We start from the raw sequence: 23,551 nt of genomic DNA on the forward strand, positions 1-23,551 counted from the left end.
TTGGAGTCATACCTAGCACAAAGGAAGATGGTTGTGGTTGTTGGAGGTCACTCATCTCAGCTCCAGGATATAAATGCAGGAGTTCCTCAGGGCAGCGTCCTAAGCCCAACCATCTTCAGCTGCTTCATCAATGATCTTCCTTCCATCATAAGGTCAGAAGTGGGGATCTTCGCTGATGATTGCACAATGTTCAGCACCATTCGCGACTCCTCAGATACTGAAGTAGTCCATGTCCAAATGCAGCAAAACCTGAATAATTTCCAAGCTTGGGCTGCCAAGTGGCAATTAACATTCGTGCCACACAAATGCCAGGCAATGACCATCTCCAACAAGAGAGAATTCAACCATTGCCCCTTGATGTTCAATGGCATTACCATCACTGAATCCCCCACTATCAACATCCTGGGGGTTACCATTGACCAGAAACTGAACTGGACTAGCCATATAAATACTGTGGCTACAAGAGCAGGCCAAAGGCTAGGAATCACGCGATGAGTAACTCATGTCCTGACTCCCCAAAGCCTATCCACCATCTACAAGGCACAAGTCAGGAGTGTGATGGAATACTCTCCACTTGCCTGGATGAGTGCAGCTCCCACAACACTCAAGAAGCTTGACACCGTCCAGGACAAAACAGCCGCTTGATTGGCGCCACATCCACAAACATTAACTCCCTCCACCACCGAGGCACAGTGGCAGCAGTGTGTACCATCTACAAGATGCACTTCAGGGATTCACCAAGGCTCCTTTGCAAGCACCTTCCAATCCCACAACCATTACCATCTAGAAGGACAAGGGCAGCAGATACATGGGAACACCACCACCTGGAAGTTCCCCTCCAAGTCACTCACCATCCTGACTTGGAACTATATTGCCGTTCCTTCACTGTTGTTGGGTCAAAAGCCTAAAACTCCCTCCATAATAGCACTGTGGGTGTACCTACACCACATGGACTGCAGCTGTTCAAGAAGGCAGCTCACCACCACCTTCCCAAGGGAAACCAGGGATGGGCAATAAATGCTGGCCAGGCCAGCGAAGCCCACATCCCGTGAATTAATAAAAAAATGAAGTGTCAGCTGTGGCTCAGTTGGTTGCATCTTTGCCTTGGAATTAAAAGATTGTGGGTTCAAGTTCCGCCTCAGAGGCTTGAGCATAAAAATCTAGACTGATATGCCAGTGCAGTACTGAGGGAGTATGGCACTGTTGGAGGTCCCTTAAGTGAGATGTTAAATTGTGGCCCCTGTCTGCTCTCTCAAGCAGATACAAAAGATCCCATGGTGTTATTTTGAAGAAGAGCAGGGGAACTATTCCAGGTGCCCTGGCCAACATTTATCCCTCAATCAACATGATTAAAATGGATCATCTGGTCACTATCACAATGCTGCTTGTGGGAGACTGCTGTGTGCAAATTGGCTGCCATGTCCTATATTACAACAACTACAGTTTAGAAGTGCTTCATTGGTTATAAAGCATTTTGGGATGTCCTGAGGTCATGAAAGGTTCTACTCACATGCAAGTCCATTTTTATTTTTTTTAAAGAGTCAACAATATGTGGATAAAGTGGCAGCAAAATCCCCGGAATTATTCAGGAATCTAGTAACAGGAGTAGTCCATTCACCCCCTTGATCCTGTTCTAAAATTCAATTAGATCGTGGTTGATCTGCATTTTAACCCCATCTACCCGCCTTGGTTCTGTAACCCTTAATACCCTCACCGAACAGTTCTGACATTTTCGATGGATTTAGCCTCAACAGCTTTCAAAGGGTGGGGGTGGGCAGGGATGGTGGGAGGAGGATAGTGTTCCAGATTCCTAAATCCTTTGCTTGAAGAATTGGAAACAATTTAGGATATGATTTAGGCCGCGATGGAGTGAATGTAAGGTTTGACTGGATAAATGAACCAAGGCGGGTCAAATGCACTTTCTCATCTGTAATTAGCTAGCGATCTGCTGATGTGCGTTTTCAGCCTTGTTCGGTTCCTCTTTTGGCTTTTCCCATGTTACGTGGGGTCGTAATGCTGATTGGTCGTCATTTTTTTGGGCTTGGCAGGTGGGTTTTTTTTTACATCGGATGCCCTTCCTGCCGCTAACCCTCCCCATGTATCCAGACTGGACACAGGCACCGATAAACTCAGGATCAAAGCAAAATACTGCGGATGCTGGAAATCTGAAACAAAAACAAAAATAGCTGGAAAAACTCAGCAGGTCTGACAGCATCGGCGGAGAGGGATACAAGTCAACGTTTCGAGTCTGATAAACTCAGGCTTGCCTGCACTTGCCTGCTGTGCACTTTCAGCATTGCCTCTACATTGAGATTTACAGGTTTTTTCTATCTCCACAATATAAATATTAACATGTTAGATTACAAGTGGAGTAAAAATGTATTTATGAATATAATGTTTTAATATATAGTCACTTGTAACAACTGCTGCTAATAAAAGCTTATTCATATCCATTTTCTAAACTTGGGAAACCACACCTTTCTTAATGGCCAAAACCATTTGTTGCAACATTTAATATTACTTTGGTTAAACATAAGTTGGATTTCAAAAAAAAAAGTTCTATTAGGGATAACACGAACAATTATTAACGAACTATTATCCATGGCACAAACTTTTTAAGGCAAGTTTGGAAACCCCATTGAAGTGGGAGCAAAAGCAGCTTGGCCCCGGATCACGTGACGACAGAGGCCGGCTTCAGTCGCCGCCCGCTCCCTCCCGTGTCACGTGCCGCCCCGGGGCCCGTGTCCTCCCGCATCCCAGCGTGCATCTCGCGGGCGATGGCCGCCGCCATGGAGGAGGAAGAGCTGGAGTTTGTGGATGAGTTGGAGGGTGTGTTGTACCTGAGCCCGGAGGTGCAGCTGGCGATAGACCAGGTATAGAGCAGGCGATGGAGACGGGCTGAAGCTTTTATTTATCCTGGAGACCATGAATTCCGGGGGGGTGGGGGGGGGGGGAGAGGTCATAGGTTATGTTTATTGACAGCCCAGTGACAGCTGCCTGTCGGCGCCCTGCAGTCTCCCTGGCAACTCTCACCCACCCACCCCCCCTGCTCGGCCACAGTGGCTCTCAAGTCATTTGTCCCATTCTGCTGGACTGCTTTAATTTGACATAATTACCCACACTTGCTGAACTGGGACAGATGCAGTTGTCCCCAGTGGAGGTGGGTTCGGAGTGGCACAAACTGTGAACCCGTTGATTTAAAAAGGCAGTTATTTTATTCAGCTGTCGGTGTGTGTGTGTGTAACTCCCAAACTGAAGCCTGCAGGTATCCGGCCCAGGGAGTGATTCCTTGCTCGACGAATCTGTGACAAAATGAGACCAGCCCAACAGCGAGGAGGTAGATATTTTGGGTACTTGCATCATAATAGGACGCCTTAAAGCTTCAAATTTTTAAAAAATATATAAATTCTTCTGTGGGACAGAATCGGGCAAAATTGGTACTTGTGATGAGGCAGTCTTAATTACCCAAAGATGCTGAGCGATGCTGGATTGCAGTTCCAAGGGTGTGAGCCTTACTTTAGCATCTTGTCGAAATGGCATAAGGTTGGACTTTTTGGCAGCATGTTTTCTGTTGGAGGATCACATAGCTGAGCATGACCCTTACCTATGCATAGATTTCCTGGTGATATTTTTTCTTCTCCCAAAACAAGGAATGTGAATCAATTGCCATACCCTTTTTGTAGCTGAGACCAGCAAGCACACTGGAGACTAGGAATTCAGCCTGGACTGTAGTTTCACCGACCAGGCTGGAAGGAATTTTTAAATTGTGCTCACAAAGCGAGAAAGGTGATTGTCGTTATTGAGGGCCAATCACCTCAGCCCCAGGACGTCACTGCAGGAGTTCCTCAGGGCAGTGTCCTAGGTCCAACCATCTTCACCTGTTTCATCAATGATCTCCCCTCGATCATAAGGTCAGAAATGGGGATGGTTGCTGATGATTTCAAGTGTTTAGTAGACTCCTCAGATACTGAAGCAGCTCATGCCTACATGCAGCAAGGCCTGAGCAACGTTCAGGCTTGAGCTAATAAGTGGCAAGTAACATTTGTAGCATACAAGTGCCAGGCAAAGACTACCTCCAACAAGAAAGAAGCTAACCACCTCCCCTTGACATTCAACAGCATTACCTTTGCTGAATCCCCTACCATCAACATCCTGGGTGTTACCATTGAGCAGAAACTTTGCAGAACCAGCCATATAAAGGCTGTGGCTACAAGAGCGAGGTACAGGCTGGAAATTCTGCAGCAAGTAACTTGCCTTCTGACTCCCCAAAACCTTTCCACCATCTACAAGGCATAAGTTAGGAGTGTGATGAAATACTCTTCACTTGCTTGGGTGGTTGTAGCTTCAATATGCTTAAGAAGCTCGATACTGTTAAGCACAAAGCAGCACACCTGATTGGCATCTGCTACTTTAAACATTCACTCCCTTCAGGACCAGTGTACTGTGTCTGCAGCATTAACCCCCAGTAAGGTGCAACGCAGCAGCTCACCAAGGCTTCTTTGACAGCACCTTTCAAACCTACCACCTTTACTGCCTAGATGGGCAAGGGCAGCAGGCACATAGAAACACCGGAACTTGCAGTCTCCTCTCCTAAGTCACACGTATTGGAAATACAACACTGTTCCTTCATTGTTGGTGGGTCAAAGCCCTGAACCTCTCTGCCTAACTGCACTGTGGGTGTATTAACGCCATAAAGACTGCAGCAATTCGAGAAGATGGCTCACCACCACCACATCGAGCAATTAGGATTGACAATAAATGCTGTCCTTATCAGCGATGCCCACATCCCATGAATGAATAAATTAAAATAACAAAGTGGCACAATTTCCCAACATGCTGGAAAATTTTTATAATTAATTTGATTCCAGCATTTACCAGACTTGTGTGCAAATTGATTTCCCTTCCTGTTCTTACCAAACATCTACCTAAAGCAATTCCACACTTGGAGTAATATTAACACAAAAAAGCAGAATATTATTATTCCAAAAATGAAAACTTAAAAATGAGTTCACTGGACAATATTGCTGATAAATATCATCTGAAATTTGTACAAAAGGTCGCCATTGTTGATTGGCTTCACTGCAGTCACAAATCGTTCAAAGGGGAATTTCTTTATTTTAAATATTTTCAGAATTCTCCCAATTACAGGCAGGTTCAGTAAATTACTTGTGGATAATGACAAGTTATATGTGAAAGGTGGAATTTGAGGAGCTGGATAAAATCAAAGGAAAGTAAGATGAATAGGATTGTGTTTAATATTGATATATGGAAAGTATTGGATGTTGGTGGGAAAAGCACTGAAAATGATTAATAAATTATTTGGCTTTCATTGGTTTAATTAAGTAGACAAGAGGAAGATTCAGCTGTGCTGTTGGCAGTGTCCTCATATTAAAAAGTGACTCTGATCAAATAAGATTTTGGGATGGGTATGTGGCTCTAGCAGGAAAGGAGATAGCCTCAGCACTTGGCTGAGACCACATCGGGATCATTGTGCCCAGTTTATTGGAAAAGATTCCAAACAAGGCATCAGGATGGTTCTGAATCTTGAATCATGGAGCTGTATTGAGATAACAAAGGACTTTGTCCCAGAAGCCATTGTCTTTAGGGGGAAACCCACTTGCAAGGGCTGAGGAGCAGAATTAGTTTTTAAAATCAAGAAGTCAACAGGTAGAATCTGGAGAATCTGTTTGTCAGGCACAATGTTTCTTTCCAGGTTTAATAATTTTTGTGGGATTGGACAGTGTTGGTTTTTAACCTTTAGAGATCTTGGATCATACCCAATACAGCTTGAAGGACTTTTCTTTCTCGGTAAAAGGTCCAATAGGATGGCCAACATCCATCCTATTCCTGCAATGTGTGAATCAATAGTTGAAACCTTTCCATGGTTTATTTGGAAAGAAGCTGCAGACAATTGATGTGGGAATTGGCGACCCTCAGCTGATGAAGTCAGAGCTGCTCTTCTCAAATTGGGATTAACTGGCATTGTGAAGGATACTTCATCCACCCCCAGCAGGAGTTGAAACCTTCAGGAGAGGAAGAGAGAAGTGGCAAAATAAAAACAAGAACTTGCATATAAACTGAGAAGCATAAGAGATTTAAATGATTTTCCCCAGCTTCACATATGAAAAGTTGCTAGAAGTAAATCAGAACTGCAAAAAATTCTTTCCTCAAGGTTGTGCAGAGTCAGATGGGGGCCTTAATGTTGTTGAATGATAATTATTAAATGAAGAACTTGACCAGTCATTTTCACTGAATCACACAGGTGTTCCCCAGCCAGGACCCCTTGGACAGGGCTGATTTCAATGCGGTGGAATACATCAACACGCTGTTCCCAACAGAACAGGTAAGCGAGCTGAAGGGATAGCTGGATTTTTTTCAATGATGTGTGGTTTTTCCATATGATCTGCCAGATAGTGACTCTGTTGTTCTGGTCACCTGAAGGCTCAGGACTGTCTATTTGAACCAACAGAAGGTACTCGATGAAAAGACAGTTGTCTGGGATTAGGCAGGAAAGCAGAGTGTATTCCTTTGCATGGCATCTCTCTTTTATATTATTCTATTGAAAAAGTTCGTTCTTTGCATTTATTCTGTGTTGAGAGCCCCTCAGTGAGTCTCCTGGAGAGTACAAAAAATTTAATTTGTTATTCACTCATTGCTGGTTGCGTGGCATTGTTGTCTACAAAATGGCTGTTGAATTTGTCTGTATAACAGTGACTGGGCTCAGAGTAATTCATTTTACATAAGTGCTTTCGAACATTCCTGAGAGGAGATTTAATGAGTTACAGCAAGTCTGCAGCCCAAAACATAAGAACATAAGAAATAGAAACAGCAGTAGACCATTCAGCCCCTCGAGCCTGCTCTGCCATTCAATAAGATTATGGCTGTAAGTGCTAAAGTGCTATGTGAATGCCATTTATTTGTACTGAATTTTGAACTACAGACAGCTCTGGGTTCAGTGTAGCTGATGAGGAAAGATGCTGTCATAAAGCTTTCTGCCACTTATATTGGCTTATTGTCAGTTTGAGACAGGATATCTACAGTCATCAAAAAGCTGCAAATAAGGGGATTAAAGCCAAGCTTTTTCTCAAGGGAAGGAGAGTTGATTTAAAGAGAAGCAAAATCTAGAGGGAGTCCTTCTCACTCAAAACACTCTTGTTTCATATATATCTATAAAGTATATTCAGTAAGCTAATCCTTGATCTTCTGGCAAATCATTGCTGGTGTATACTTGATCCTTGGGTTGCTTCGGTAACATCACTTTAAAGGGAGGTGTCATAGAGCAGCTGCATTTAAAACAATGGGTACCACAACTTTAGATTGTATTTGGCTGATAGCATACTTTCCTGGAATCAATTGTTTCTGGTTTGGGCCTGTGCAGTCAGGGACCTCAGTGCAGTCAGTGGAGCCTCTCTGCAATTCCCCCCACTCCCCTCCATTAGTTATGCCTGGAGTAGACAAACAGCAAGGCAGCCCAACCTAAGAGGTTTCCATTGGAGGTGAAGCGCCAAGATGAATTTTTTCACATGTACTAAATGTAAGAGTATTGATCCCTTTTGAGTGACTGGGTACAGAGCAGGTTTGGAAATGAACTTGGGAGCAGGCCTTCTACCCTCCCATTAGATAGGGAATATACAAGGCATGTAGGGAAACTATCTAGAATGAGATAAGTGAAGGAAAGAAATCTTCCCAAAAAAAATCCCATTATTGGAATATTTCAGACTGTGCTTTAAAAATAAATAGGACTAAAGGAATCGACCAAATGCTTCAAAAAGATCCTCCTTTATCGGGTTTTCCGAGTCTTTGGCACCAGTTCAGCCTTGCACAAATTAATCATCCTCAGGATGACAGTCGGAAAGTGTGCCAGCTTCTTACAACAATTTCCCAGTGCTTTGGGTGATTTGTTAAACATGGTGCTGACATGTACACAAATGCTGCATTTGACAGAAATAATTCAAATATATCTGATTTACTGGCTGTTCTGATTGAAGCTGTGTTTTCTATGTGGTACCACTGGATACAGTAGCATAGTAGTTACGTTACTGGGCTAATAATCCAGAGCTCAAATCCCACCATGACAGTGAGGAAATTTAAGTTCAGTTAAGTGTGGAATTCAGTAAGTCTGGAAGAAAAAGCTAGTATCACTAGTGGTGACCATGAAACTACAAGATTGTTGTAAAAACTCAACTAGTTTACTAATGTCCTTTTGGGGAAGGCAACCTGCTGTCCTTACTTGGTCTGGTGTATATGTGCCTCTAGACCCACGGCAATGTGGTTGACTTAGTTGTTCTCTAAAATGGCCTAGCAAGCTATGCAGTTGTATCAAAACCACTATGATGGACTACAGTGATTCAAGATACCTTCTCAAGGGCATTTAGTGGTGGACAAATAAATTCTAGCCCACGTCCTGCGAATTAATAAAAAAACTAGTGCAGGATATATCAAGTGCCAATGCCTAATCTAACACTGAAGTGAAGGGAGTCTCACTAATTTTCACTTTAGGTTGTCAGGTTGGACACTGATTTTGGATTCATGCTGTTTTTAGAGTATAACTGCAGTGTTGTTGTGACACAGAATAACTTTGTACTGCAGTGTGACTGCCTCCTAGTTACTTAAGCAGAGAGCTCAACAGGTATACAATCTGATCAGTTCTGTTTCCTTATTATTGTGTCTGCTCCATGCCAGGGCCAATTCTCTTAGGAGAGACTGTTCAATGTACAGGTTTTTGTTCTAGGAGAAGTAACCGACCTTTCTGACTTTTGACATAGTGGACCACCCATTCTCCCCCAATACCACTCCATTGTCATCCAGTGGTGTGGTGCTGCACTCGCCTTGCTCCATTCTTATTTATCTATTGTAGTTATTGTATCACTTGCAGTGGCTTCACTTCCTGCTCTTGCACTGTTATCTTCGGTGTCCCCCAAGGATCTGTCCCTGGCCGCCTCCTGTTTTCCATCTACGTGCTGCACCTTGGTGACATCATCCGAAAGCACAGCATTATTTTTCACATGTATGCTGATAACACCCAGCTCAACCTCACCACCTCTCTTGATTCCTCCACTGTTGCTGAATTTTCGAAATGTTTATCTGACATCCAGGAGAAATTGAACAAATATTTCCTCCAACTAAACATTGGGAGGACCAAAACCACAAAATCCATTTCCTAGTGACAACTCCATCCCTGTTTCTGGCAACTGTCTGAGACTAAACCAGTCTGTTTGCAGCCTTGCTTTCATATTTGACTCTGAGATGAGCTTCTGACCACATATTGGTGCCATCACTAAGACCGCCTATTGCCACTTCCATAACATTGCCCGACACTGTCCCTGTCTCAACTCATCTGCTGTTGAAGCCCTCATTCATGCCTTTGTCACCTCTAGACTTGGCTACTCTAATGCATTCCCAGCAGGCCTGCCACATCCTACCCTCCATAAACTTGAGGTCATCCAAACCTCTGGTGCCTGTATCCTTACGCACACCAAGTATTGTTCATCTATTGCCCCTGTGCTCACTGACCTACATTGGCTTATCGATTTAAAAATTCCCATCCTTATTTTCAAATCCCTCCATGGCCTCTTCCCTCCCTATCTGTAACCTTCTCTAACCCCATTACCCCTTGAGTTATCATCACTCATCTAATTCTGGCCTCTTGTGCATCCCTGATTTTAAATGGCCTTGCCTTCTGTTGCCTTGGCCTTAAGTTCTGGAATTCCTCTCCCTACACCTCACTGCCTCTCTACCTCGCTTTCCTTCTCCTTTAAGACACTCCTTAAAACCTACCTCTTGGCCCAAGTTTTTGGCCTTCTGCCCTAATATCACCTTATGTGTCACTATTTGCTTATAACGCTTCTGTGAAGCACCTTGGGACATTTTATTATGTTAAAGGTGATATATAAATAACAGATTGTTATTAATCTTGTCTATATTGGGATGCCAGTTGTGTGACTATAAGTTAATAGTTTAATTGCATTAAAAGTCTTCTGTTGGCCATTCTTCTAAACAAATTGCTCAATATATATTATCTGGAATAACCTCGATGTTTATGGATAATAGAACTGTAAATTAAGGTTGTGAAGAATTCATGTTTGCTTGAAGGATTAACTGTGCATATTTTGTGTTCCACTAGGAGTCACTGCTTTACTGAATTTAAAGCTGCTCTTTACTCAGTTTAGCTTATCACAAACTGTTCTCATTCTGGCTTTTCTTTCTCTCCTAAGTCTTTAGCTAACATTGATGAAGTTGTAAACAAGATTAGACTAAAGATAAGGTGAGTGAAATAAACTGTTAACTCTCTTTACTGTCTGTAAGGATTCCACAGAGTCCCATTTGACAGTGTCTCATTTAAATGTACATACGAGTGAAGATTGTCCTTGTGCACCACCCATCCATTTGAGTATCTCCTTTGCTGTTCATTTTCTTAGTTACGCCCCCATGAAGCGCCTTAGGACATTTTTCTACATTAAAAATGTTGTATTATGAGTGCAAATTGTTAGGTAACTAGCTATAATAGGTTATGTATGCATAACACTACCTTCATAATGCATGTAACTGTGAGGCAGCAATCTTGAGAGGAGATAGTTGTGTAGTGGTAATGTCACTGGACTAGAAATCCATAGGGCCAGGCTAATATTAATGGGCATTGGATTCAAATCCTACCACGGCAGCTGGTGGAATTAGAATTCAATTAATAAATCTGGAGTTACAAACCTAGTCTCAGGAATAGTGACCATGAAATTATCATGATTGTCATTATGACATGATTGTCATAAAAACCGATTGGTTTATTATTGCCCTTTAGGGAAGGAAGTCTTCCATCCTCACCCAGTGTGATCTAGATGTGACTCCAGATGTGGTTGCCTCTTAACTGCCCTCTGAAATGGCCTAGCAAGCCACTCAGTTCAAGGGCAATTAGGGACGGGCAACAAATGCTGACCCTGCCAGCCACACCCGCATTCCATGAAAGAAATAAAAAAAAGGGAGTGAGATTAATTAAGTAGTTCTTTCAAAGAGCTGACACAGGTGCAATAGGCTGAATGGCCTCCTGTGTTATAAAATGCTATGATTAACTATACCTTCCAACTTAATATCATTTGATATTAATGATAAAATGAGACATGCCAAAGCTTTTCATCTTGCACTCATCAAGACAATTCACAAGAATACCAATTGCAAAGGGAACAGCAATTTATACTGCATGGTATTCTTGAGGATCTGTCCTGATGAGTGCATAACGAAAAGCTTCAAAGGCACGTCTCTTTTTTCAGCAATTCTCAAGTTCTGCACTATCATTTGATATCTTGGGTACGTTTCTCTATGTTCCCAATTCCTGGTCATTTACAGATGAGGTGGACAATTGGGGCCCAGCACTGATTCTTGGGGCCACCATTTGCAGCTTCCCACCAGTGCAAGCACTTCTGTTTATCCTGACTCTCTGCCCATACTTCCCAATCAATTTCCTATCCAGGTGAATAGGTTGCTTCTAATTCTGTGTCATAATTTTAATTAACAATTTCTTTTGCAGGACCCTCATGAAATAGCTTCTGAAAATCTATGTATATGGCATTCATTTGTTTTCCTTTGTTGAGAACCTCTGCAATCTGTGGAAGAGCTTTTGTTAGGCTTGTTAGTCATGAGTTACCAAAACTATGCTAGCTCTTTTACCAACATTTACTTAGTTTGCCCTTTTCTGCTGTTCAATATCAGCAGCTCCATTTACATAGCAACAGTAGCGCAGTAAAATACCCAGGGCATAAAAAAATGGACATAGAACCAAAAAATGGGATTTTATGAGGGAAGACTAAAAGCTTGGCGGAAGAACTGAGTTTTAAAGAAGGCATCAAAGGAGAGGGAGGTAGTGAGACAGGAAAACTTAGGGAAAAAATTCCAGCTGGAACTTAACTTCTAGCACGTGTAAGTGAGCCACACTGCTGGAGCAGCTAAAGCTATGGCCGATGATAAGACGAAGAGAGGGAGTAATACACAAAAACATGGGGTTGGGAATGATGATTTTGGGTTGGGAGTGTGTGGGTTTGAAGCCATGTAAAGATAAAGGCAAGAATTTTAAATCCTGGGGCACCAGGAACCAATGCAGAGCAAATGGATGAACAAGAGACTTAGTGTGGGATAGATGAGAATAGCCCATGCCAGCCTACAGCAGTACCAGGAAAACATCCAGTTTTGGGAATAAGCACAGGTAATGATTATGGCATTAAATACCAAAAGGAGAAATCCCTGCCATCTTTCCTTGTCATTCAGTGCACAACCATTCCTGAGTTTCTTATCTTCAATGTCTTGGAGACTACTGTTGACTAGAAGTAAACCTGGACTAACTATGTCAGCACCGTGGCTAAAAGAAAATGGCAAAGGCTGAGTGTGCTAACTGCTTCACTTCCTGACCATTTAAATGGAGTTGGAATATTCACCACTTGATGACTGTAGCCACAATAACATGCAAGAAGCTTGACACCAAGTAATTTGGTGGCCCTATCATTGGACTCAATATCCATCCCCTCTACCACCGTTGCACTGTGGCTGCACTATGTACAATTTACAGGGTGCACTGCAGCAACTTATCAAAGTTACTTCAACAGCATTTTCTCATCCACTTTTACAAAAGAGAAGGACAAACAAGGCAATATTGTTGGAATATCATCACCCAAAAGTTCCTCTTCAAGTCACAAACCATCCTGATTTGGACATATATTGTCATTCCTTCAGTGTTCCTTGGCCAGTATCCTGGAATATCCTACTTTACACCATTGTGGCATCATAAGAACTGCATCAACTCCAATCCATTTGTTTATCTATTACAATTTTTTCTGATCATGCAACACCCCTTTACTGTTTGCTGTCCTTCCTTCACTTTTAAAATTCTCATCCTTGTTTTCACGTCCCTCCATAACCTCCCCATCTCTGTAATCTCTCCACCCTGTAAACTTAGTTATCTGTGCTCCTGCAATTCTGACCTCTTGAACATCCCAGATTTTATTTGTTTCACCTTTGATGGCTGTGCCTTCAGCCGCAGAAGCCTTAATCTCTGGAACTCCTTCCCTAAACCTCCCTGCCTCTCTACCATTTTTCCCCCTTTAAGACACTCCTTAAAACTTTGTTCTTTGACCAAGCATTGGGTTATCTGCCCTAATATCACATTACGTGGCTCAGCATTGAATTAAGCCCTTTGGGATGTTTTGCTATCTTAAAGGCACTCTATAAATGCAAGATATTTATTATATGCAAGACTTTTGTTTCATCTTCCTCCGTAAACTCCAATGTAACCAAAACTTTTCTGGTTATTGTTTTTGACTCTAGCTAATCTTTCTGCATTTTTTCTATTAATTGACGGCATTAATTTACACGAGTAAATCGAAATTTGGATGGGAAATGATTAGTGCTTGAATGAAGTGCTGCAGGAGCAGCCCAGTAGGGTGCATCACTTGCACACTAATCTTTTGGTATGCTTTTGTTGCCACAGATGGCTGCAATGTTCACAGTGCATGTTGTGCAGGGAATTGTAAATGTGCTCAAACAGCTAGTGATATGTGTGTGTGTCGTACATTAATTTTGCAGCTCTTGTGATTACCCTGCAGCAATTTGCAATTGTGCAAATAGTTGTTTCGGGATCTTGCTGTGCACAAAGCAGCCTACAACTTTTAAAAAATTCTCTCATGGGATATGGATGTTGTTGGCAAAGCCAGCAATTGTTGCCCATCCCTAAGTGCCCTTGAATTGAGTGGCTTGCTTGGCTGTTTCAGAATGGTTAAGAGTCAACCACATTGCTATGGATCTGGAGTCAACATGTAAGGATGGCAGATTTACTTCCCCAAAGAGGCATTAGTGAACCATATCGATTTTTACAACACTCGATGATAGTTTCACAGTCACCGTTATTGAGACAAGCTTTTACAGATTTTTATTCTTCATTGAATTGGCAAGGCTGCCGTGGGATTTGAATCCATATCTCCAGAACATTAGCCTGGGCCTCTGGATTACTAGTCCGGGTGACATTACCACTACGTCACTGCCTTCCCTTATGAGGCTTACTTTTAAGTACTTTGTGTGGAACTGTTTAAGATATTTGAGGGTCTTCATAAGGTACTAAATTAATGCAGGTATTTCTTTTACAAAAATGTCCTGGTTGTCGCACAAAAGATACAATATCTACAGGCGAAGTATTCCATTACCATATTAACACATAAGAATGTAGGAACAGGAGAGGCAATTTAGCCCCATGAGCCTGTTCCACCATTTCAAGAGTTTATGGCTGACCAGTGAACTAACTCCATAACCTTTGTCCAGATTCCTAAACCTTTTGATAACAAAAATCTATCAGCCTCAGATTTAAAATTAATAATTGATCTAGCATCAGTTGTTGTTTGCGGAAGGGAAGCTCCAAACTCCTGACACACTTTGTGTGTAGAAGTGTTTCCTAACTTCACTCTTGAAAGGCCTGGTTCTGCTTTTTATACTATGCTTCCTCATAGACTCCCCAACCAGCAGAAGTAAGTATATAGAGTAGGGTAAAGTGTATAGTTCCCCTTTAATATTTTGAAAACTTTGATCAACTCACCCTTCTAAATTCCAGAGAATGCAACCGTAGTTTGTGTGACCTCTCTTTGTAACTTAACCCAGAGAGTCCAGGTATCTTTCTGGTGAATCTATGCTGCACTTCTTCCAAGGCCAATATATTCTTCCTAAGATTTATTGCCCAGAACTGCTCATAATACTCCAGGGTTGGTCTAACCAGAGCTTTGCAGAGTTGTAGCACAACTTCCAACCACTTGTATCTCAGTCCTCCTAGATACAAAGACCAACATTTCAATAAATTTATTATTTCCTGTACCTGTCCATGACATTTTTATGATCTATGCATCTGGACCCCATGTCTGTTTGGATCTCCATTGGTTTTAGCTTTTTACCATTTCGAAAGCAATCTATTCTATCCTATTAGGCACAAAATGGACAACCTCACAATTGCCGACATTAACATGCATTTGTCACTAATTTGAGCATTCACTTAATCTATTAATATTTCTTTGGAATGTTATGCTTGCAGTCACACTGCTTACAATGACCTCTATCTTTGTGATATCTGCCAACTTGGATTTGTGACTTTCTATTGCATCATCTAAGTTAATAAATATGGTGACTAGCTGAGACCCCAACACAGATCCTTGTGGGACACCACTAGTCACATCCTACCTATTAGAATACCTGCTTATTATCTCTACTTTCTGTTTCCTGTTCCTCAGTAAATTTCCTAACTAGGTCATTAATTTGCCATCAATTCCATGAACTTCAGATTTAGCTAATAGCCTCTTATGAGGAACTTTATCAAATGCTATCTGGAAATCTGTATAAATAACATCCATAGACATTCCCTGTCCACCATTTTAGTCATCTTCAAAAAATTCAGTCAGATTTGTCAGGCAAGACCTACCCATTAGAAATTGACGCTGGCATTCTGTGATCAGCTGAAAATTTTTACACCATCCACACACACTATCGTAAAAAATAGACTCTAGTAATTTTGCGACAAATTCTCCACCCCCCCAGCCCCCCCTTTCTTAAATAATGGAGTGACGTGTGATTTTCCAATCGAAAGGACCAATTCCTGAATTGAGGGAAATTTGGAAGATTACAGTCAGGTCATCTCCAATGTTTTCACCTATTTCCTTTAAAAGTCTTGGATGGAAACGGAAGTCGCCACTCTTTTGTTCCATTATTGTCTTCATTACTGTTGTTTTTACACTCAAAGCCAAGCCTAGTTATTAAACTGCAATTAATATGACCCTTTTGAAAGACAAGTTTCAGAATAATGTAAGGATATATAATAGATTTTTGACAGTCTGCATTCCAAGATTCTGCTTTTTTATTATTTAGCATCATTTTCCCAGATCATTCAATGGTGTGTCAGTCTCCCTTTGTTTGTTCAGTGTGTTTAGTGGTCTTTTCTAGAACTGGGAACAGTTGTATGATGCTGTCAGATTAGGGCAAAAAAGTACTTTACTTTCAGTAACAAAGAAATGATAGTCAAAATCTGAGCTTTACTATGATTTCTGTTGAAAGAAGAAAAATCTATTTTTATTGCTTGAAAATCATTAAGAAATTCAACAAGGAGTTTGTGCAATTATGATTGTAATTTTTCACCTGAATTGCACATTTGCATGTAATGTACATTTAATCATATCTGTAGAAGCGTTTTCTGTATAAAGTTTACTTGCTTATAACACACTTTTAAAAAAAAAAATAAGCTTTTTCAGTGTGAAATGTTGCCTAGTACATCTGAAAATCAACTCAAGATTTGTTTTCACAACTGATGCATCAAACCCATTTGGCGCATGTTGCGTGTTGAAAATTTTGGCAGTCAAATAAATAGCTGAAAAAAATCCGATTCAGCCACAACTTAAAGCCATCACAAGAATATTAACTTGGTGGTGAAATGGTGGACATGTTTGTGTCTCCTTGATTAGGCATTGTGGCCAGGTCAAAGTTACTCTTTCAAGAATAACAAATAGTTTGTGGAATATACAGTGTCTTGGTTACTTGGGATGACAAAAGAAGATTTGCAAGGCGTAGACTTCAGATAATGAATTAGTGCATTTTGGAATTCTGTTTGTGCTCAGGTCCTGCAGACATTTATCTATCAGTCAGCGTTGCTTGTGTTGGCATTGCCTCAGCACTCGGAGGTGCTGACAGATTTACTTTCCATTTTACAAAGGATCTGTGCCTGCCTTTTGAAAGCATTAGCTACATACTTTCTTGTGTTTGACAGCTCCAAACGGAGGCACTTTTCTATTCTGTGTCTAGGCTCCTAACACAGGGAAGTATTTTGACAGTTTTCCATCAGAAGACTTTTTGACAAAGAGCATAATTTTTTTTGTGTGTAAGAGAGATGCAGCGACTCTGGTATTTACAACGTGGGCGTCCACAACAGCAAAAATACACACATTACATTTAAAAAGAAATGCCTGGCTGGAAGTGAAGCATTTGTATTGGGTTCTTACCATCCCCTCCCATTCACCTGACCATACTTAAATACTTAAAAAGAAGTGTTTTAGGCAAAATGCAGCTCTCCTGGTAATTGCATTTGTTGATCATGTATCTGAAGAGCACCTTCCTGACTCTAATTTTCCAAAAGAAATCATTCTATAAGACCGTAAGATGTAGGAGCAGAAGTAGGCCATTCGGCCCATCAAGTCTGCTCTGCCTTTCAATGAGATCATGGCTAATCTGATAATCCTCAACTCCACTTTCCTGCATTTTCCCCATAATCCTGATTCTCTTACTGTTTAAAAATCTGTCTATTTCAGCCTTGAATATACTTAACGACCCAGCCTCTACAGCCTTCCACAGATTCACTACCCTCTGAGAGAAGAAATTCCTCCTCATCTGTCTTAAATGGGCGACCCCTTACTCTGAGATTATGCTCTCTGGTCCTAGACTCTCCCACAAAGGGAAACAACCTCTCAGCACCTATCCTGTCAAGCCCCCAAGAATCTTATATGTTTCAATAAGGTCACCTCTCATTCTTCTAAACTCCAATGAGTACAGGCCTAAACTACTCAACCTCTCCTCATAAGAAAATCCTGACACATCTGGGATCAACCTAGTGAACCTTCTTTGGACTGCCTCCAATGCCTGTATATCTTTCCTTAGTTAAGGGGACCAAATCTGTTCACAGTATTCTAGGGTGTGGTCTAACTAGTGCCTAGTATAGTTTTAGCACGACTTCAGTATTTTTATACTCCATTCCATTTGAAATAAAGGCCAACATTCCATTTTCCTTCCCTATTACCTGCAGAACGTGTATGCAAGCTTTTTATGAGGACCCCCAAATCCCTCTGCTGCAGCTTTCTTCAGTCTTTCTCCATTTAAGTAATATTCAGCTCCTCTGTTCTTCCTGCCAAAGTGCATAACCTCACATTTTCCCACATTATATACCATCTGCCAAGTTTTTGCCCACTCACTTAACCTCTCTATATCCCTTTGTAGACTCTGTCATCCTCCCCACTTGCCTTCCCACTTATTTTTGTGTCATCTGTAAACTTGGCGATAGTACATTCACTTTCCTCATCCAAGTCTTTAATATGTATTGTAAATAATTGAGGCCCTAGCACTGATCCCTGTGGTATTCCACTAGTTACATGTTGCCATACTAAAAATGACCCCCTTATCCCAACTTTCTGTCTTCTATTAGTTAGCCAATCCTCTATTCATGCTAATATACTATCCCCAACACCATGGGCTCTTATCTTATTAAGTAGCCTTATGTGTGGTACCTTATCGAACGCCTTTTGGAAATCCAAATATATTACATCTACTGGTCCCCCTTTATCTATCCTGCTTGTTACCTCCTCAAAGAATTCTAATAAATTTGTCAGGTGTGAGTTCCTCTTCATGCAGCCATGCTGACTCTGCTTGATTATGTGATGTATTTATAAATGCCCTGCTATTACATCCTTTGTAACAGACTCTTAACATTTTCCCAATGACAGACGTTAAGCTAACTGGCCTATAGTTAGCTGTTTTCCGTCTCCCTTCTTTTTTGAATAAGGGTGTTACATTTACAGTTTTCCAATCCTCTGGGACTTTTCCAGAATCCAAGGATTCTTGGAAGACTTCTACCAGTGCATCCACTATCTCTGCAGCTACTTCCTTTAATATCCTTGGATGCAACCCATCAGGTCCAGGGGACTTATCGGCCTTCAGCCCCATTAGTTTCCCCAGTACTTTTTCTCTTGTGATATTAATTGTAGTTATTTCCTCCCCCCACTTCTGCCCCTTGATTATGTAGTATTTTTGGAATGCTATAAATGTCTTCTACCGTGAAGACTGATGCAAAGTATTTATTCAACTCCTCTGCCATTTCCTGGTTCCCCATTATTATTTCCCCAGCCTCATTCTGTAAGGAACCGTTGTTCACTTTGGCCTCTCTCTTCCTTTTTATATATGTAAAGAAGCTCTTACTGTATGTTTTATATTACTTGCTAGTTTACCCTCAAAGTTTATTTTCTCTCTCTTTATATTTTTTTGGTCATCTTTTGTTGGTTTTTAAAACTTTCCTAATCCCCTGGTTTACCACTCATCTTTGCCACATTGTATGTTTTTTCTTTCAATTTGATACTATCCTTAACTTCCTTGGTTAACCATTGTTGGTTTATCCCCTTCCTACAATCCTTCCTCCTTACTGGGATATATCTTTGTTGTGAGTCATGAACTATTTTCTTAAACGTCTGCCATTGTTCATCAGCCATCTTTTCTGCTAAACTCCTTTCCCAGTCACTCCAACCAACCCTGCCCTCATTCCTTTGTAATTACCCTTATTTAAGTTTAGCACAGTTGTTTCCGACCTAAGTTTCTCATTCTCAAACTGAATGCTAAATTCTACCATATTATGGTCACTGTTTCCTGGGGGATCTTTTACTCTGAGATCATTTATTAAACCAGATCCAAAGTAGCCTGATCCCTGGTTGGATCCACCACATATTGTTCTAGGAAACTGTCGCGAATACACTCTATGGATTCTTGCTCATGGCTATCTCTGCCAATTTGATTTTCCCAATCTACATGACGATTAAAGTCACCCATGATTAATCTACTGCCTTTTTGACATGCCCTCATTATCTCCTGATTTATTCTCTGTCCTACAGTATAGCTACTGTTAGGGGGCTTGTAGACCACTTCCAATGGTGTCTTCTTACCCTTGCTATTTCTTACCTCCACCCATATGGATTCTACATCTTCCAATCCAAGATAATTTCTTGCTGTCATACTTATTCCCTCTCGTACTAACAAAGCTACCCCACCACCCTTTCCTTCATGTCTGTCCTTTTGAAAAGTCACATACCCCTGAATATTTAGTTCTCAGCTTTGATCTCCTTGTAACCATGTCTCCATAATGGCTACATGATCATATCCATTTACCTCTATTTATGCCGTTAATTCATTTATTTTGTTCTGAATACTATATGCATTGCAGTTTAGAGCCATTAATATTGCCTTTTTACCATTATTTTCCACCTTTGACCCTATTTACTGCTTTTTTAAAATGTTTGTGCACTCTGTCCCTTCCTGTCACACTCTGGGTATCATTACCTAAATAGCTTCCCTGTAATGCTGCCATATCCTTTTGCTTTGTAAGCCTGCATATCCTCTCTCCAGAATCCTACCCCCACCCCTTTATTTAGTTTAAAGCTCTCTCTACAGCCCTAGTTATTCAATTCATCAGGACACTGGTCCCAGCATGGTTCAAGTGAAGTCCATCCCACCGGAACAGCTCTCTTCTATCCCAGTACTGGTGCCAATGCCCCATGAATTGAAACCCATTCCTCCCACACCAATCTCTGAGCCACGCATTTAACTGCTTGACTTATTTACCCTCTACCAGTTTGCCCATGGCTCAGGTAGTAATCCCAAGATTATTACCTTGGAGGTTCTGCTTTTTAAGTTAGCTCCTAACTGTTCAAATTCTTTCAGCAGAGCTTCCTTTCTAGTCCCATCAGTGTCATTGGTACCAGTGTGGATGATGACAACTGGATCTCTCCCCCTTCACTCCAAGTTCCTTTCCAGCTTGAGGAGATGTCCTTAACCCTGGCACCAGGCTGGCTACACAGGATTCACAATCACAGCTGCAGAGAACGGTATCTATCCCTTTAATTCTACTGCCCCCTACCACTACTACATTCCTATTTCCCCACCCACTTGAATGGCTCCCTCTACCAAGGTGCCATGGTCAGTTCACTCATCCTCCCTGCAGTGCCCGCTCTCGACCACACAGTTTGCAAGAACCTCGTAACTGTTGGAAAATTGCAGGGGCCGAGGCTCCTTGAATGCCTCACCTGCAGCCACACCCTCCTGTCCCTGATCACTGCCCAGATTTGAATTACCTAATCTGAGGGATATGGCTGCCTCCTGGGGCAAAGTGTCCAGGTAACTTTCCCCCTCCCTAATGTGGCACAATGTCTGCAGCCTGGACTCCAGCTCCTCAACTTAGATCCAAAGTTTCTTGAGCTGCAAACACTTAACACAGCTGTGTTCGCTCTGGATCACCGTGGTACCCAGCAGCTCCCACATGCTGCATTAGCAACATATCACCCGTCCTGACATCAGGACTCTTTACACTTGAAGAAGCCCATGCTTTTTGCACTTTATTGTAATTAATTTTTTTTTACACCAGTATCGACCTTATACTTAACAAGCTATTTTTGAGAAAAAAAACTACTAAAGACCTAAACACAAACTAAAGACCTTACTTTTACTTTAAAGACTAGAAATACTCATCAATCCTACTCACCAGTCAGCTGCTTTCCCTGCACTCACATCACATTGTGGCTCATGATGTCACTGCAGGTAGGACCCTCGACCCGCGCCTTTTATCCTCTCCTGCGCACCTTTCGCTCAGAATATACCACCTTGAGCCCAACAACTGCACGCATTCAGTTCCAGGTTAAACTAGGTTAAACTTCTATGCATCTGAAACTCCATTGTCTAGCTACTGACCCCATCCCTCTCCCTGACAACAGTCTCCTCTACATGGGGAAGACTAAACGCAGACTGGGTGACCGCTTTGCAGAACACCTTCACTCAGTCCGCAAGCATGACCCAGACCTCCTTGTCGCTTGCCTTTACAATGCACCATCCTGCTCTCATGCCCACATGTCTGTCCTTGGCCTGCTGCAATGTTCCACTGAAGCCCAATGCAAGCTAGAGGAACAGCACCTCATCTTCCGACAAGGCACTTTACAGCCTTCCGGACCTAACATTGATTTCAATAACTTCAGACCATGAACTCTCTCCTGCATCTCTACTCCCTTTTTAATCCAATTTTAAAAAATTTTAATTATAATTTTTATTCTGATTCCTTTTCATTTTTATTGTTTATTTTTATTTATTTGTTCATTTTTTTATCCTTTTCTCCCCAATTCCCCCCCACCCCCCTCACCCCAACAGGGCCATCTTTCACTTGTTTCTATGTTGTGCTTTCACAGAGAGCTCATCCTTGTTCTGCTAGTAACACATTCTGCCACTATTAGCACCTTCTTTAGTTCGTACCACCACCATTAACAGTCCCTTTGTCTTGTGCCCATGACATCTAGGTCAATCTCTCCTTAGCTCCCACCTATCCCTGACCTTCTACCTTGCTTCACCTGCTCCACTCCCTCTTAAACAGTATAAAACCCATCACATTCCTACTTTTCTTTAGCTCTGAAGAATCATATGGACTCAAAATGTTAGCCCTGTTTTTCTGTCCACAGATGCTGCTAGACCTGCTGAGTTTTTCCAGCATTTTTTGTTTTTTATTACCTGAGGTTAAGTCAGTCTGTTTGCAGCCTTGATGTCACATTTGACGCTGAGGTGAGCTTCTGACCTCATAGCTGCACCATTATTAAGACTGCCTACTTTCACCTCCATAACTTTGCCCCAGTCTCAGCTCATCTGCTGCTGAAACGCATATTCATGCCTTTGTTACCTCTAGACTTGACTGTTTCAGTGCGCTGTTGGCTGGTCTCCCACATTCTACCCCGTGTAAACTAGGAGACGTTATCCAAAACTCTGCTGTCTATGTCTTAACTCGTACTAAGTCCAGTTTTCTTATCACCCCTTGGCACCTGGTCAAGCAGTATCTTGATTTTAAAATTCTCATCCTTATTTTCAATCCCTCCATGGCGTTGCTCCTCTCTTTCTCTGAAATCTTCTCCAGCCCCATAACCAACCGAGATATCTGTGCTCCTCTAATTTTGCCCTCTTGAACATCCCTGATTTGCTCCACCATCGTTGGCTGCACCTTCAATTGCATAGGGATTAAACTCTGGAATACCCTCCCTGCACCTTTCCACCTCTCTACCTCACTTTCCTCTTATAAGATACGCCTTTAAACCTACCTCTTTGATTAAGCTTTGGTTATTTGACCTAATATATCATTATGTGACTTGTTGTCATATCTTGTTTGATAATGTTCCTGTAAAGTGCCTTGGGACCTAAACACTCACGTCTAAGTCATTAATATATATCAAGAAAAGCAGTGGTTCCTAATTGGATCCTTGGGGAATCCTACAGTATACTTCCTCCACTCCAAAAAAACAACCATTCATCGATTCTCTCTGCTTCTTTTCACTCAGCGAGTGTCATATCCATGTTGCCACTGTCCCTTTTATTCCACGGGCTTCAACTTTGCTGACAAGCATATTATGTGGCACTTTATCATGTCAGGTCTCAGTGGATGGCAAATGCTGAGCTGCTCAAATCCCAGAGGAAAACTTGAAACAGCTGCCACAGTTGTTTTTGCAATGTGTATTTTTATTTCGAGATGCGTGCCTTGAATTCAGTAGTAATAAGACCACTGAGTCTTAGAGGTTTTTTTTTTACAAAACTAAAACATTTACTAATAGAAGAAAGGATTTTAAGCACATACATAGGTCTACAAATTACTACTATGATAACTCTTAGCTCCCCTAATTAATAATCTAGCTCCCAGTTATACCTCTGTTAAAGCAACAGTAAAACAACATAGATTTCAACAGACCCAGGCAAAGCACACAATACCCTGGACAGTGAT

General features: G+C 41.6%; 1 protein-coding gene across 1 annotated transcript in view; it reads left to right on the top strand.

Annotated features, from left to right (window-relative positions):
• The first annotated feature begins 2,749 nt into the window (after positions 1 to 2,749).
• The window catches only part of vps53 (VPS53 subunit of GARP complex), a 250,550-nt gene continuing 229,748 nt past the window's right edge, over positions 2,750 to 23,551 (top strand). The window contains exons 1-3 of the mRNA XM_078548073.1: positions 2,750 to 2,873; positions 6,263 to 6,343; positions 10,215 to 10,264. Of these exons, the coding sequence (XP_078404199.1) occupies positions 2,778 to 2,873; positions 6,263 to 6,343; positions 10,215 to 10,264 (227 nt within the window). The 5' untranslated portion in view covers positions 2,750 to 2,777. The remainder of the gene's footprint in view (positions 2,874 to 6,262; positions 6,344 to 10,214; positions 10,265 to 23,551) is intronic.

The sequence above is a fragment of the Cetorhinus maximus genome, chromosome 9 (genome assembly GCF_964194155.1).
Source record: "Cetorhinus maximus chromosome 9, sCetMax3.hap1.1, whole genome shotgun sequence".
NCBI classification, from domain to species: Eukaryota; Metazoa; Chordata; class Chondrichthyes; order Lamniformes; family Cetorhinidae; genus Cetorhinus; species Cetorhinus maximus.